This window comes from Ylistrum balloti, unplaced genomic scaffold, assembly GCF_031769215.1.
Source record: "Ylistrum balloti isolate Yb309-2 unplaced genomic scaffold, AGI_CSIRO_Ybal_v1 Utg369850, whole genome shotgun sequence".
NCBI classification, from domain to species: domain Eukaryota; kingdom Metazoa; phylum Mollusca; class Bivalvia; order Pectinida; family Pectinidae; genus Ylistrum; species Ylistrum balloti.
This window is the reverse complement of record NW_026782003.1, coordinates 3,759,211-3,776,480: the sequence shown is the minus strand read 5'-3', so window position 1 is coordinate 3,776,480 and position 17,270 is coordinate 3,759,211. Positions and strand designations below refer to the sequence as shown.

At 35.5% G+C, this 17,270-nt stretch overlaps 2 protein-coding genes across 2 annotated transcripts in view; one reads left to right on the top strand and one right to left on the bottom strand.

The window, feature by feature from the left end:
- Positions 1–122: 122 nt before the first annotated feature.
- On the top strand, positions 123–10,466 carry LOC132545587 (N(6)-adenine-specific methyltransferase METTL4-like). Its single transcript, XM_060209278.1, has 9 exons — positions 123–296; positions 589–855; positions 1,811–2,093; positions 2,781–2,939; positions 3,209–3,278; positions 5,116–5,290; positions 5,676–5,898; positions 6,636–6,727; positions 7,978–10,466. Exons 2-9 carry the CDS (start codon positions 616–618, stop codon positions 8,020–8,022), a joined length of 1,287 nt encoding a protein of 428 aa, XP_060065261.1. The 5' UTR covers positions 123–296; positions 589–615; the 3' UTR covers positions 8,023–10,466.
- Positions 10,467–12,568: 2,102 nt separating this feature from the next.
- Positions 12,569–17,270, bottom strand: part of LOC132545532 (uncharacterized) — a 44,421-nt gene continuing 39,719 nt past the window's right edge. The window contains 7 exon segments of the mRNA XM_060209216.1: positions 12,569–12,598; positions 13,025–13,320; positions 14,043–14,402; positions 14,792–14,986; positions 15,262–15,394; positions 16,228–16,520; positions 17,124–17,253. Of these exon segments, the coding sequence (XP_060065199.1) occupies positions 12,569–12,598; positions 13,025–13,320; positions 14,043–14,402; positions 14,792–14,986; positions 15,262–15,394; positions 16,228–16,520; positions 17,124–17,253 (1,437 nt within the window).

Here is a 17,270-nt window from a genome sequence, read left to right as displayed (position 1 = left end):
GATTTGAAATGATTTTCCGGACCAAATATTGTAATCCGAAAACCCGTTTTCGGTATTAGAATGATTTGTTTACAACCGGTCTGAAACACGCTTTTAATCCCAATAAGTTCCTGGTGTTTAATGCAGTTTTCGTGCTTTGATTTTCATGAATAATTTTCATGTAAGACAAGTCTGTTATCGTCAACATGGAAAGACTGTGTGCGTGCGTGCAGGTCCAGCAACTGGCAGTAACTGGGACTTGACAAATTCCGAACACCACTGGCTACAATAGGCTTACATAGATAGGTCTTATATAGGTAGTGCATTACATCTGTGAACGGACGTTTTACACATAAAATAACAGCATTTGATAAAAATAGTATGCATACACAGAATTTCTGTTTGAAAATACTTTTATCTAGTAAATCATGGCATACAATCTTTGAAGGAACAGCAAAAGCATTATTAAAAACAGAATATACTGTTTTGAAGTATTGTTTCAAACATAATAAGTGTGCTCTTTGGAACCTCTGATGTAAAAAGATAGCATCCGATTAAAACTTTCATATATGATATGAAAATAACAAATGTGTTTTGTTTTATGCTTAGGCTGACTTTACGGAGAGAAAATCAGATATGGCTGTTATCTGCAAATCCGATCTAGGTTGGGTTGTCGACCACAAGCAGTTCTTAGATCAGACTTACAATTTTCAGAGTAACCAGTCATCTGATAGTGTCCAGACATCATTACAGTTCCAGGCTGACCTTTTTGATATAAAGAGTCCTTTTATGATGGACAGCCAGTTTGCAGCCAAACAAGACAGTAACATAAGAACAACATGCGAAATGGAGTCAACCATGAAGAGAAAACGAAAAGTATTCAAAATTTTTTTGTTCATTCTGTTAATTCAATAGATTTTCAAGAATACAATAAATCTGCGATATAATCACCAATATTTTTCTAAACAAATGAAACGAAATAGAGAAATAGTATTGGATATACACTAGGCACAATTTCATTCAAGTCAAAGTCTTCTAAGATAGAGTGTTCCACCACCTTAGTTTCAAGAAGACTACCGATACAAAAACTTTTTAAACGAGTTAGCAACCTTACGTATCCTGTTTGTATAAGCACAAAGGGATGTTTTGGTAGCAGGTGTTTTTAAGAGGAATGATTACATGTAATTTGACAAATATAAATTGTTCAATAATGCCATCTTTATGCAAATAAATATAAAAAGAGAAATATCACATTCTTGAAAAAGATGAAAGATAACATGAAACTTGGTTGGTTAGTTTTTTGACTGGTTTAATTAAGTATATTGATATCCGGCAAGTGCAAAGGGGGTAGCCTTTATCCCTGCCGCTAGTTAGTCTCCTCCCTCTCCATTCAGCACCTTGCCAGCATCAGGCCAGGTCACTTGAATGGACTACTGCTCATTGTCATGAAACGCTAAGCATCCATCAAAGTCTTCCTGTTGACATAGTCTGTTTTTCTACAATTCAAATAACATTACTGATATTCATATTTTTGTGAGACAATGAAATAAATTCTGCATTCAGTCACTTTCTCTTTTGAGTCTTAATTAAGTTTAAAGTATCAAATAACGAATCAATATGAAAAAGTGCCACAGAAACTACACATATCTCAGCATAAACGATAAAAATCTTTCTTCAAAAGATGTGCAACACTAGGTTATAAAACACTCTATCTTAATGATAACTTTCAAAAAATTATATGGTATATAGTACACGCTTGAATATTTTGGCAGAAGAAAAAGCTGAATTAAGGGAAAATAGATCTTTACAACTGTAGTTGTATATTTTGTAGAGGAAAAGGAAAGTTGAGCTGAATTGTGGTGAACTGAAAGCAGCAGAGTACCATGATCAGATCAAAGATCAATTACGCTTAGCCATTAATACATTACTGGAAATGGGGAAGGAAATTGGCTATTTTCCCACTAAACAAAATGTGCAGGATTTAGACAACAATGTGAGAGCTCGGTCAGCAGTGAAGTCGCTTGGACAGACTAATGATAGCCTGGAGGAATCCTGTTACCAGTATCATTTTCCAACCGCCCGTAACCACCAGGGAATAACCTTACAAAACAATGGTAAGAACATGACTGAGACCTTGTCCTATTAGTAAATATGTAATAAGGGGGAAACATTGTCATAGTGGTATTAATATAACAATATAGCCCAGGCATTTTTATGCCCCTGTCATTTCATGGTTGGATGAATATTATGGTGTTACCTTATATATACTGCCAGGCTGTCAATTTTTTTAATTTTCTGCTTGTTTACTCATAAACAAATAAAGATACAGAACTGTAATTCAGTATTAAGTTGTGCATTGATAATTTTCAGGTCAAGTTCTGATTTGTATTTCCCAGAATTATGGCCATTCAACTTTTAAGAATTTCAATCAAGATTTTCACAAATACAATAAGACCATTATTGGAGAGCCTTGCTTAATTCCATCGGGAACTTGTAAAAGATATACAGGCAGAATTTTAGTTTTATTTTACATTGGATTCTGCAGGCAGTTTTTCAGTTTTATTTTATGTGCCAAGGGTTCTCCTTGGTTGCAAGTGGGAGTATATGTGTCGTTTCCTCACATCTAGTTCAGATACAAGATACATTCTCACCTGGCCCTTCAAGTTCATGGCATCACTTGTGAAGATATAACATACTTATACTTTTTTCACTTGGTTTAAAATTTTCTTCATAGCCCTAGCGATCACAGAAAACGCTATTAGTCTGGTAATTTATCTTGTTTTAATGGTAAATAATCACAGATTCCATGACAATGAGCAGCATTGTGAACAGACCTGTTCATTACCATGGTGATGACACTGCTTTTGTCAGTCTGGACAATGAACGGTATCTACTGCCACCAAGATGTTCATTTCTCTTGTCGGATATCAGCCATCTCAGCTTACTGGAGACAAGCATAGGTAACTACTGAGGACAGAGCTATAGAAGATGAAACCCTGATATGTTGCCAATGTTTTTCCAGGAAAATGTTATCAGTAAGTTAAGCAATAGCTTAGCCACAGAGTACATGTATTTACATCACTCAATTTTGTGACATTTCCACAACTGCATCCAGGTTTACCAAAGATATAAGAAAGTTTTGATGGGTAAATATTTTAAAGGTAGAATTTGGAGTTTAAGTTTTTGATATTCTTATCAAAAAGATATAAATGTGAAATATCTGTTTCAGATTTTCCTCAATTTGATATGATTGTGATGGATCCTCCATGGCAAAATAAATCTGTAAAAAGACTGAAAAAGTAAGTGAAACGAAACATGTTAAAACTTAGGGTAGATAGGGTCAGAATGTTGAAAATCTAATGCACTTCTAAAGGCGCGACATTGTGGTCCTTTTGAAAGAAAGTTCTTCTAATGAAAAAACTAGTGTTAACCATTTTGGGACAAATTTTACTCATAGTGTTTAATATACAGAAAATTAGCATCACCACATTTATGAAGATGTTTACTTCATGTTTCTTTCACTTTTATGCCTTGGACATCTGAGAGTCTCTGATTGCTAATTGCTGGACTTCGAACTATATTTCATTGTCCTTTTGTTCACCAAGTGTAATTTGTCCTGGGCATCTCTCCGTGAGATACAATTATTGACCTGCTTTCAGGTAAATACAAGCATTTATTAACTTTTGAAAGTGATAATTGCTTCAGCTGGATTGTTTTATTATATGATCACAATCCGTGTTTCTGGTTGGCCGAAAATTGCTTCATAAGTTACTGGGTTGTTATATGAAATGTATTCATGTGTGAGACACCAAACAGGGTGGTGAGCTGTTATGTTCACACCTTGTGTACATGAGTTCAGAGTGTTTTTGTGTAACATCACAATAAATTCAGATTTGTTAGAGATGTTTTGACCAATAAGTGTGTAGGAAAAATGACAATTATATGTCAAAAAGAGTTATGACTTTGTTAACCATGTGAAATTTGTTCAGGATATCTCACTGTATAAAGAGTTATGGCCCTTTGTTCATCCTGTGTATCTTTGTCTTGGATATCTCACTATATAAAGAGTTATGGCCCTTTGTTTATCCTGTGTATCTTTGTCTTGGATATCTCACAATATAAAGAGTTATGGCCCTTTGTTCACCCTGTGTAACTTTGTCCTGAATATCTCATATGATGATACAAAATTAGAACTTGTTCATGCAAAGATTGTACTTGACACTAATTTAAGCAGCACAGTCCAATACAAATTCATAAATGGATAGATTATGAGCAAACTAATACTCACAACTGTTTCATCATTCTAGCAATGGTCAGGAGGGGACTGAGGGAAATTAAAATTGGTGGAAATCAAATCAAGAATCCAATGGGGAGATGAATCAACCTCATTAAATTACAAAAAATTCAGTATTCGATGTTTCCGAGTAAGACCATTTGTTCAACGTGTGTAACATGCTCTCACAGGCACTGCCATCACTTCTGGAAAACTCAGGCTCTGTTTTCTGCAGGAGAAATAATGTGTAATCCATGTAAAATTACAGTTTACTTTCATTACTTCCACCAAGTTTCAGCTAGGGAAAATTTCTCTTTAACAGAATTTATCTTATCAGCCTATGGTTTTAGGTTCAGCCTACAGTGAATAATAATAATGCTATTAAGCTTACATAAAAAAAATTGTTAAAAAGATACAAAATAATTTTTACATACATGTATATTCAAATTTACTTCTATATCTAATAAATCATTATTGTAAGATTATTAACAAATATAAGTAACCATTGCTATTTTCTATAGGGTTCCTTATGACTGTTTTAAATTCAGAATGACAAACTTAATTTGAATTGTGAACTTGATTTAATTTGCTAGATAAGGTTTCAAAGCTTTACCTCCTTGATAGAGTTTTGACCAGTGGACTGGCATTAGAAACAGGAAGTGTTGTGTGCTTTTTGTTAAAAGTACATAATTCATTTTCATTAAATTCTTCTTTTGCATGAATTGGGTTTTTTCTTTACTTCAGTGGAAACATTGAAAAATAATTACCTCTGTTTCATATTAGTAGTAGATGATATGAAGTTGCCATTACACACACAATTTATTGTACAGTCTTTACAGGAGAAAAATATTTATATCTTACAGGTACTACAGTATGAGTAATGAAGACTTAATAGACATTCCAGTTCAAAGGCTTGGGGCAGATAACTCTGTAGTGGTGGTATGGGTCACCAACAGATGGCAGCACATTCAGTTCATTAAAGATTCACTGTTCCCAAGATGGTCAGTTGAATTTCTGACTGAATGGCATTGGGTCAAGGTATAACATTTCTGTGACTAATCATTTGGTAAAGTAGTTGACCTACATTTATAACTTTGTCTGAAAGTTGATATGAGCTCTGTATGCAATAAAGATGTTCATTCATTTATACCATTTGACGGATGTGTCACTTTAACATTGTAAACAGCTATACTGATATTATATTTCCTATACCATCAGAGTGGAATTTATGGAATTTAATGGTCATTTTTGGCACTATCACTTAAAAAACTTAATCATGTTTTATTTTTGTGAGTTCTAACACCGTTTCACCGTTTAAGTAGCCTTCAAAGATTTGGTTTAATATGGCTCATTACAAATCACTGAGCATCACTTTCAGTTTTAATTACTTACAGTTAATAAATTTTCAAACTCTTTATATCAGGTCACCAAAGCAGGTGAGATGGTGTATGAATTTGACTCCCCACACAGAAAACCTTATGAAGTACTGATCATCGGCAGATGCAGGAAACTAACAGTTGAGACCGATACTGAAAGCACTGAAGAACAGTCCATTATACAAGAAAAAGAAACTTCGAAGATCCCTCTTAATAGGACCATCTTAAGTGTTCCATGCTGCATTCATTCTGTCAAACCTCCTCTACAAGGTAAGTCTGGCTTCTTGGAAGAACCATTATCTGTGTACCTTGCTGTCTCAATTCTATCACACCTTCTCTACAAGGCAAGTCTGACTGAGAAAGGTGAGTGAGACCTCTCAGTAGGACCATAGTCATTGTATCCTACTGCTTCTATAGTCACACCTGTTTTACAGTGTAAGTCAAACCTTTCAATAGGACCATCATCTTCGTGTACCCTTTTCCTGAAACAGTTATATCTCCTACACAAGGTAAGTCAGATCTCTCAGTAGGACCATCATCATTGTACCCTGATGTCCTCATTCTGTCACACCTTTTCAAAATAAGTTGGACCTCTCAGCCTGAAACATTGCTACTTTTATACAAGAAATGCTAGCATAGAATTTGTTATTAAGTCTGAAGGTCAAGGTCACTGTTACAGTAGAAAATTGAACCCTATACACTGACTCCAATTCATTACATGAATTTTTTCAATCCTGAGCTACACATACTACTTCATTACTTGTACCTGCAGTCGGGAAGGCCAGCATCACTGTTATCTTAATAATATCACAAGTTTAATCAGTTCGCAATGCATTAAAATGAATTGTACCTCTTAAATAATGATTTGACATTTATACCTGTTTGTATCAAAATTATTGTCTGTGAAAATTTGTTGGGTATTATGAACATTTTATATCAGTATGTACAATATTGTAGGAAAGGATCGTAGTTTTTTAGAGATAACAATTGTTGTTGTATATTTACAGAGGTAATGAAGGAGTATCTCCCATCAAACCCTCACTGTCTGGAACTCTTTGCTAGAAACCTCTGTCCTGACTGGACCAGCTGGGGTAATCAGGTACTGTAGCTCTGTCCTTGGTAGCTTGTTGATGACCTGGCTGAAATAATTCAGTTGGCTGGGCATTAACAGTAATTAGTGTTTAACGAACACACCTGTACCCTATGTTGGAAATGATATATGACCATATAAAGCTCAAAATGCAGTTTTTGAATTTCCTGTTTGTATAAAAACAATGAACCAAAAATAAAATATCATCCATTTTCACCCGTACTTAATAGCATAACATTTTTAGAAATATATGTGTGCAGCAATCCTGCTTTATGCAGAAATTCTGAAAACACATGATATTTAGCCGATAAGTTTCGGACAGGTACAGATAGACCCCTCAAACTGTACATATTGTAAATCTAGCCTTGGTCCTGATCTGTTCTTGTCATTTCTGTTGCAAGTTCCAGTCCAACCATTTCAACCGCTTACACAACCCTTGCGTCTGTAACGTTTCCTATGTTGTCTGACGAAAAAGAAAAATCAAAACAAGAAAACAAACAAGCCTGTGAATAAACAGATGTTGTTATTAACAAGATGCTGTCATAGATGTCCCTTGTTCAAATTTCACGAAATGATACCATCCACCATGAAACTAGGGTGATACCAAAACCAGAGTGATGCCACTTGGGAAGGGCATATTTTAATGAGGTTGGACCAATTCTTAGGGATAGAAAGTAGGGCCCTAAATTTTCTAGTAATTATTGTAGGTTTACATTTAATGTTAAGCATCACTTTGGCAAGTGAACATATTCTGTATGTATGATGTTGCTGTGACCCCTGAAACCAAAGGGGCAGGGTCACTAAGCAAAATTGAGACCAGACATTCTGCTTTGAGTTTTACTCATCCTGATTAATGATGGCATGGATTCTAAGTTTAACTGGTCTGAAACATCTTTACTGAGAACTGAAAGGTTCTGTATGAAAGAAATTGATGTACATATTATCCCCTTTTGCCAGAGGGGCAGGACCCAATAAGGGTCAAGACAATTTGCTTTGAATCTCCACTGAATAAGTTACTAAGTAATTCATGACCACTATATTTTGACTACTAATCACAACTGCTGTCTTGAAAAACAGCTTTTTCGTGAAACTTCACTAAAAGTGGTGTGAATTTCAAAATGATTTTATTTTCCCTGCCATATAAGTTTTTGTAATCAGATTGCTGTCTAGATGTGTGATACAAAATCTGATACTTAAAAGGTGTGACTGTATTACACACTGGTTAATATTACTATTGAGCTGTTCGTTTTCTGTTTCAGGTTCTGAAGCACCAGCAGCTGAAGTACTTTGATGCAGTAACGTGAGATCATCCTTGTGAATTTTGTCACAAAAATTGAATCACCAACTGCAAGGGTGAAAGACTTTGATGTCACCATTTGTACTTCCCATTAGCTACAAACATGTCAACAGGTATATTAACTCTCAGATGGAGAGAAGTGTTATGTGCCGCAACATCTGATGTACCTTTCTGATGGAAAAAGATTTTAAAAGTGCTAAATAAACCAAAATTCCAGTCTATAGACAATGCGGTTGGGCTGCTTACCCCAGGTTTTTTTATGGCCAAGGTTGACCTCAAGTCAGCCTATAGATCTGTAGCTATAAGTGAACATGTTCAAATGGTAACAGGACTCCAATGGATATTTGATGATGAACCTCACTATTCCTTTGAATCTAAGCTGCCATTTAGAGCAAAGGCAAGTCCCGGGATTTTTCATAGAATTACACATGTCATCTGTAGGATTTTGTCTTGTGCTGGACACCACAATCTGATGGCATACTTGGATGACTTTCATTCGTGCAGATTCTCAGGAGAAGTGTTCCTCTGTGTTAACATATCTTATAAGCCTGTTGAGAAAGATGGGATTTCTCATTAACTGGTCTAAGGTACATGGCCTAGCCCACGTTATGATATTTCATGGCATTGAGATTGACTCAGTCAATATGATGTTACAATTACCTTTAGAGAAGCTGGAAGTTCTTAGATCTGATATCTGTGATTTCCTTTATCGCAAATGTGCTTACTTGCGAGACACATTAAAGGTGTAAACAATGGCATGGCAGACACTGGGTCTCAGCTTCATGAGCCTGTTCATTTGCAAAAGTTTTGTATCAGCTTTGGTTGACCAGTACCAACTCTTTACTTTCTTGATCACACGTCAGCACTTTCCTTTTTCTATGTCTCTGAACAGGTGGCAAGGGCCCTTCGTTGAGATCCACCACAATCAAGAATCTTGATACTACCATAGACATATTACAGGCGGACAATTTTTCTAAGTCTACTCAGAAGATCTACAGTACATACCTTATGTATGCTTGTAGAGATACTGTAAGTCCCTTTATCACCAGTTTATCTGGGACGCTATGTCCCTTATTTGTCTGATCGACTTTCCTTTCCTTCATGAAGGCAATATTTGTTTGTTATTAAAGTTTTGCACCAGGAATTGGATTACCCCAATCCTCTTGACTCCTTTTATGTCAGAACTACATGGAAAGGAGCATGTAGAACAATGGTTGTTGTTTGCAATCCAAAGCTCCCCATCCCTGGTCATTTTCACCAAGATTTGTCAGGCCACATCCAAACATATTACTTTTTGGGCAGCATGCCTGGTAGCCTTTGTCACTACACCTCAAAGTCGCCTGCACTTTAGGGAAGGCAGTATAACATAACACAGGTCATGGAGACAGATAGACTGCATCCTTGTTTGCGAGTACAGTAGCTTTCACTGAAAAACTGTATTTGTTATATTTACTCTCAGTTATAGCATCCAAGACTTGGACAGTATGTGTTTTGGACTGCCTACATTGACTTCATCTTACATGTATGTGTGGTTAACCTTAACTTGACAGTGAGGGTCCTACCAGACCATTCCATCATATGTGTGCGGTTGTGATCTGTTGATACATCTCATATGTAACCTCCTGGATAATGGATGCTATTAATTCACCACATCCACACAGTGACATTTTTTTCATGTTTGCTTTGTTCCTCAAGGAATGTCATACCCAGTTAGCCTTTCGACGTCAGCCGTCTGTAAACTTTTCAGTAAAAGCACTACTCCTGTTTAACACATTTGTGGATTTCAACCAAATTTGGTCTGAAACATCATAGAGGAGGGGGATATTTCTTAAATTCAGGAATTTGATTCGTTCCCGAGGTACCAAGGGTAATGATATCAAACATGCTTTAAGTGATCCCGAGAATGCCCTGACCAAATTATTTTTTTTCCGATTCGGTCCAAACTTCAACAGAGCTCATCTATAACAGATAGTCTGAACTTCTCAAGTTTCATTCACACCATTGACTGAAATATTTGGATTTGGATTTTTTAAGGAAAAGAAAAGAAAATTTGTCGTTATTTTTCTGTCTGATCAAAACTAATCATGGTAACCACGATAGTTATTTTGTAACATAATTATGCAACTGTTTTTCATGCAAAGAACTTACCATTTATGAGTTTCTGATACTTCCAAGGAATATTCAGAATTTGAATTCATCAGATTTGTTAGACCACCATCAGTGGTTTGTCCATCCATTTCTTGATAGTCAGATGACCGTTACAGGCCATGGCCCTCTTGTTAAGTTCTTGAATGCAGAAATCCCCATCCCACCCATACTTTATAGATTTCATGTTGTAGTTATTAGTTTGTCGCTGTCTCTTAGTGGCAGACCAGTATTTCATTATTTGTGGACTGTGTTGTGTACTGTTGCATTATATTACGTAATCGCTAAATATTGGTTACTTTTGGACCAGAACCTGTGTTTGAGTTTTTTTTTACCTACCCATGTGTACAGTTACATCTGATTAATGGAATAAACAGATAAAATTTAATATGGATTGTAATACTAGCAAATTTGGTTGGTTAGATTAAACCACAAACTGAAGTGCCACTGAAAATGTTTATTTGGAAAATTATGAAATTTGAGTCCCATGAAAATATGAATTTATAGTAAAGGGTACTAGAAAAATTCTTCATTTGTCAAACTCTAAAATATCTAAATTGGCAGCATGCCAGCCATTTCAGTGTTCTGTTTGCACTAGGGGCAACAGGGAACTTGAATTTAAAAGCTGACAGAGAAATATTGACTTTTCAGAATCCGACATGGGACAAACGGCTGCCTTTGCTTGTAATCAAACTCCAGAACATAATTTGTGAAACTGGGGACCTTATATAACTTAGATAATTACAAAAGATCCATCTAGTTCTTTTTCAGTAGATACATGTATTTTATCCCTCAAAGAAGAAGGTATTGAACAAAACTGCTTGCCACTATCACATATCCTATGCTTAATATATGGCATGGCATTCATGTAATTAAATTGCTGTCAGCTGACTGTTATCATCATAATCAGCTGAAGTGATGACTGTCTTGCATTTTGCATAAAAATTGAAGACGATTTAGTTTGACTACAACCATGTTTGTTCCATTATGTCAAAACTGACCTTGACCTTTGATCTGAACATTTGACCCAATAGGTTATTTGACTCTGTATTTGCATCTTATCAGCTTGGCTTCATATCATGTAACTGATCTTAGCCATTCTTAACTAGATAGATGCAGATGCTTACACTCGAGTTGTAGCACAAGCTGCCCTTCATTTTGGTGAGATAAAATTGTCTGACGTTCAATAAAATCTAACACTGGTTGGCTTGAAAACCTTTATCAACGACCGAAATAAATACAAGCCATGATATTTACAATGTAAATATTTTATTCATATATTTTCTTACAATAATTCAAAACGTAACAAACTTTGCTAAAAAGTCCTTGATTACATGAACAGAGGACTATTTTGATACAGACATCATTATCAGGTCTTGATGCATAGGTTCTTCAATATGTCCTTCACTATCTGTTCTTCTCTGGTAAAATACAGCAGAGAAGCACTCGAAATTGATAGTAAAAGACATGAGCACTTTAGCTCAATTCACAAGTCAGAAATTTCACAAGGTCTTTTGTCATCAAATCCTCTAGTTATCACTTAAGTATAAAATTACTACAAGAAATATGTCCTGTTATATAGCTATATGCTTAAATTTCTGTTATAAAAGTAATATCAATATTCAAATGTCACAATTAGATAATGCTGATTTGATATATATGGTCATGAATACATTTTATACAACAACAAATTTATTAAAACAACAACATCTTGTTAATTCTGTAACATAAAAAGTGGATACATAAGAAATCACTGGTGAAAATGATAACAAAATTAAAACTGTTTAAAAATAAGAAAGTTTTCTGGAAATTAATTGGATGATGCATTGATACTGGCATTAGCTTGAGCTGCTGGAGCACCTCAGTGGAATCGCAGATGATAAGAGGTGAAAGACATGATTGATGACAGGACTCTCTAACGAGAAAACACACTCATTCCATCTCCTAGGTAGTCCTACAAACAGAAAACAAAGTCATATTCACTATTCAATGATTAAAATTTTCAATTTTATTTTATTATATTTGGCATAAATTAGGAGTTGAAATGTAGCCCTGAAATATTTACATTGGATTAGAAAGTGAAGTTTAAAATAACAATTGTAAGTGTAGATAGTCTTGATCCACAACCTGGTAAATACTCAATCCATACTACTGATAATTCCACACCCTTGATAAAGCCACTTCTAAAAAATTTCCAACATTCCTCATGTTCATTTTGTGAAAAGCAGTTGAAATGGCTGGACCAGTTGAGACTGTACGGATTGGAACCAAGGCTGGTCTGTTGAATATTTGGCACTTGCAGATTGTGGGTTCTAGCCACACATGTCCGAAACTAACTTTCTGAATATCATTAGTTTTCTGAATATCACTGTAAAGTAGGTTCGGTGCACTCACATATTTCTATGTGTTTAAATGTTGCTCCACATCTGTGGCAGATACTGTGAAAAAGCCAAATGAATATTATATTAAGTTTTATGTTCCAGTAGTAAACTATCAATATATCGGTAGGAACAATTTTCAACATGAGACCTGCCAACATTTGAACTCTATACAATAAATTTATGGAATGGAAGGATATAGCCAGTTTCTGATTCCTGGAATCAATATACAAAACTTAAACAAAACTAAGAGAATTTGAGGCAAAAGTGTGGAACCATACTTTACCACAATTAAACCTCTTCCCCTAGTGAAAAAATTTTTACCTGTAATCAAAAGTAAGGAGGGAGCTAATTTGCAAGTACCTTCCTGTACATCAGTGGCTTTGTAATTTTCCAGATTTATATCGAAATTGAAAAGGGCATCACAAGGGATCAAGGATTTGAGAAAAGACCCATCATATAGGAAAGATGAAAGGTTAGACTTACATCATAAAATCCATTGGAGCATTTCCTGCACACAGACATAGCAGCTCCAGTGTGGTCTGACACACAATGGCAGACTTGGCATTCATGAGGCACAGCTGAGGCAGCAACACTGTCTACAATGATCCCTGAAAACCTCCTCCTGTCCTTCAGTCTGCGGCTGGCGAATCCGGTGGAATCAAAGATGGTGCCATTGGTTTCCAGAGATAAGGTGGAACAGCTGTCTGAGGGAAGGGCCATATTGTCGTACAAGTTAGCATGGCTCTGGTCCAGCATGTACTTATTTGAGCTGTCCACTCCTACAAGTGTAATTTAATATCTTTTGTAACTTTTATTCAGTTTGAGTGTGCTGAGCCAATATTAACAGTTTAGCATATCTAGAGTGACTAATACAATCCTTGACTAATACATACAAATGATATGCATCAAGTAACATTCACTCTACAACAAGAAACAGAGGTTTTCCTTATGTTTATCTCTCTAATGATTAACCCAAAGTCTAGAACTACATTCATTAGAACAAACTATGTGTCCCTTCATCTATTCAGAATAACCATTCATTAATGCCAGCAAAGTCTCAATTAAAATGTCGATAGGTCTTTTGGGTTGTTGAGATATTTTGACCTGTGTGTTACTAAAAGATGATAAAGGCTGAGTTTTTTTTAACAATCAAACAAAGTATTGAATATTCAAGTATTAGGGTACCATACTCACTTCTCCCAATATATACACACGATGTTACCGATAAGTTCACATCTGACTTGTGACTCCAAAAAGAACATATCACCAAGAATGATACATAATGCAGATCCCATCTGCAGTATCCAACTCTTAAAAAATATCAGTGTAATTTTAGTGACTATTTCTTTAAAGTACTAATATCCCCATGAAGCAAAATTCTAGTATCATCAAAGGTAATACACGTTTCTACAGAAAACATAAATAGCTTTGCAATGTTATACATTTGCAGTTTCCGGTAAAACTGGTGTCAAATACGAAGCAGTTTAGCTTTGACTCTTACCGAGGATTTTATGCTTTGGAATACGGTTGTTTTCTAATCTGAATTGCTGGTCACGCAAGATGTGCAGAGTTATGTCCCTTGTACGGAGGATGTGTTTCAGATGGTCCTGTATGGAGGGGCTGACTTCTGGACATTCATCACACTGTACGAGGACAATGGTCTTGGATACACCTGTTCTGAATGGGTAGTTGGTCGCAGTTAGGATAGCATCATGAGAATCAGCTGTTTCATCATTGTATGTCAATGTCTCCACACCCTTAGTGAATTTGGTGGCATCATTGAGGAACAAACCTTCAATTGTGTGGCTGCTGGCTCCCCTCTTGCCATAGCTGATCAAACCGTACCTATTACCAGCCATTCCTGTGACAAACAGACAGAATAGCGATCATATGTTTTGATCCTAATTACTGCATCACAAACGAGTAACTAGATCAATGCTGATGTATAAACTCAAGTACAACTTTCTTAGTTTAACTTTCAAAAATATCAAAACTGAATCTTGGATGTTCTGAATGATAAGTTATTTTGCTCTTTTTATGATGGCACAAATTTTTCACAATAGAGAAACAGAAAAGGTTGGTGCACATAATTTCTTCATCACATGCAAATTCATGTGTGTAGGTCAGTTAGCATCTCAAACAAACACAATTTAGGCATTATGTGTAGACTGTATGGTAATGTCAGTATTTTGATCGACCTATTATAAATGCTGTATTACATTTATCAGAAGACAGAATGATTTGAGATACCTGACTGGGTGAGGCCTTGATCTATTTTGTACACAAGACTGCCAAGGTTTTGTGTGGCTTCACTGTTACATTGGCGACTTTCCACAACAAACACAATATCTGCAGACTGAGGAACTTGGTAGTCGTCACTTGCTGGGTACATTTTGATTGTCTCCCCTGCATTGTATCTCTCTGATGTTGGAGTCTCACACTGGACTGTAACAATTATTATTACCTTTAATTTCTAACAAATATGATTTAATTCACTTTAATTTATTTATTACCAGGTGGTAGCAGGTAAGTAGACTGCTTGCAATGAACCGACTAAGACAGCAATGCTTTCTTTTTACAAATCAATCATTCCAATAACTGTTCTAACTATGCATTCAGGTTCATATGTATTTCAACTGAAATCTTGTGCATTTTGTTTTTGTCACATTTCTTAAAGAAAAGGGTGATTTTTGTAGGTTTTAAGCTTAAGAGTTACATACTGCACTGCTGAGGTAGCCACATTCTAACACCACGGGCTTGGCAGGATTTTACATACACAGAGGCGACATCGCACACAAGTTCGCCTCTCTGGACGCCAGATAGACACATGTGCATGAAATACTCTGTGTCAACCTGAAAAATATATATATATATAATAAAACAACTGACAAACTATTTCTGTATTTGACCGTATAATTTGAATGAAACCATATCTCCAGAATAAAGGTGTACTAGTACACACGGTGATAAGATATTAGTCACTCCACTATATCTAAGCCACTGAATTTCACAAATATTCATTTTGTATCTGTATTTGCAATAAGTTACACTAAATTTTTCCTTTTTTATATAATGATAAACTAGATACACTGTTCGTGATATGATGAGAATATCGAGAATGCTCATTAGATATCAAAACAATTCAATGAAATCTTTTCTAAATAGGAACTACACACACTATATATATATACATGTATGTATCAAACTCAGGTAAAGTTACGACAGGTAAATCAAAGCTTGAGCCTTCGAATAACAGTATTACTGTATATGATGTATTGTGTTAATTTAATGACATTTGACATTTTGGACACTGTAACACATTTGAAGATGGAATACAGTTTTTGATTCGTGCCCTCCAGGACTCGAACCCACGATCTATGGTACCAAATCGCCTAGACAAGAAATTTCAAACTGCCCAACTTTTACACTACAACATCTTTTTACATACATACAAATATAGATACATTGTAAACTCAAAAGATATTCAAACTAAATGCTGTCAACTTTCCTCATCAGAAAAACCGAACACTGGCTCTGATTACACTTTCATTTTCTGCTACTTTTATCTATATACTTCTAAAAATTCCCGTAATAAATCATAATGGTTGACTTTGAAATCTAATGATAATTATCAGTGGTTCTAGGCAATGACTTTTCTCTTGCTACAACTCAAAACTATTTTTTACCTGTTTGAAGCAAGGTCTGAGAGGAGAAGTGGATTCCTTGAAGAGAGCTGCGCATTTACTATATCCAGTGGAATCCTCATCAAATGTTTCCTGACTGATGATGTTACCTTGCACTCGGCAACGTTTGTTGACTTGCCAGGACTGACTGAAAGCGTCAACATCGTCTGTAAGTGTACCATCAATTTTCATCATGTCATCAAAGTGTTCGTTGTCGTAGGTGCCTAGCAAACCAGCTACCTTACCAAAGTACCATCCACTAATACCGACAATGAAGTGTTCATGTTCCACATCACCTGAAAAAAAACAATGCCGTACATTTATTAAGGTGGACATAACAACAACAAATTATTTATGTATGACAGCAATGTCTCATGTTCTACAATTTGTATCATTAAAAATTGCAGAACTAGCTTAGTAGTCAACATGCCAGTGTTCTAGATGAACGACTTGCTTTTATATACTGTAAATGAATTAGATTTCATGGATACTTTATTTTGGAGAACTTACCTCTTTAGATATGTTTGCAGATAATTAATTTCCTTTTAAAAATCATATATGATTGGCTATAAGAGAACTGGACACTACAAGACACTGATAACAGTAACAAAACCAAAATGGATGCCATCCAGAGTTCATGTTGTACAAATAATTGCAAGGGATTTGAAATTTACAATCGACTCTCCCTGTCTATTAACGCAAAAAAAAAAAAATCTCTGGCAAAAAGTGTAAATGATTTACAGTAAGTTTTACAATGAAAGCATGACACAGTAAAAACTACCTTTGCCATACTACCTGCTTGTCTGTACATGTGAAGATAAACATTTTAACAATACCTGATTCTAATGGTAAATGAAATCTTTTGACTGAGAAGACGGTAATGAAGAGAATACACTTACCAATGATTTCTAGACCTCTGCCAGTATTCAGTTTCACGTGGTTTCCATCACGCTCAACGCTTAGTTCTTCATGAAGGAATGGGAGCTCTGAAGGTCGTCCGTCAACACGAATCTAAAAATTATCACTCAAGTGTGATCAAATTTATT

What these genes read in the sequence shown, in the direction of transcription:
- LOC132545587 (XM_060209278.1), top strand. Translation starts at nt 616, where the DNA reads ATGGCTGTTATCTGCAAATCCGATCTAGGTTGGGTTGTCGACCACAAG. An exon ending in CCATGAAGAGAAAACGAAAA is followed by an intron (nt 856 to 1,810) that starts GTATTCAAAATT and finishes TATATTTTGTAG; the next exon opens with AGGAAAAGGAAAGTTGAGCT. An exon ending in TCTGTAAAAAGACTGAAAAA is followed by an intron (nt 3,279 to 5,115) that starts GTAAGTGAAACG and finishes TATATCTTACAG; the next exon opens with GTACTACAGTATGAGTAATG.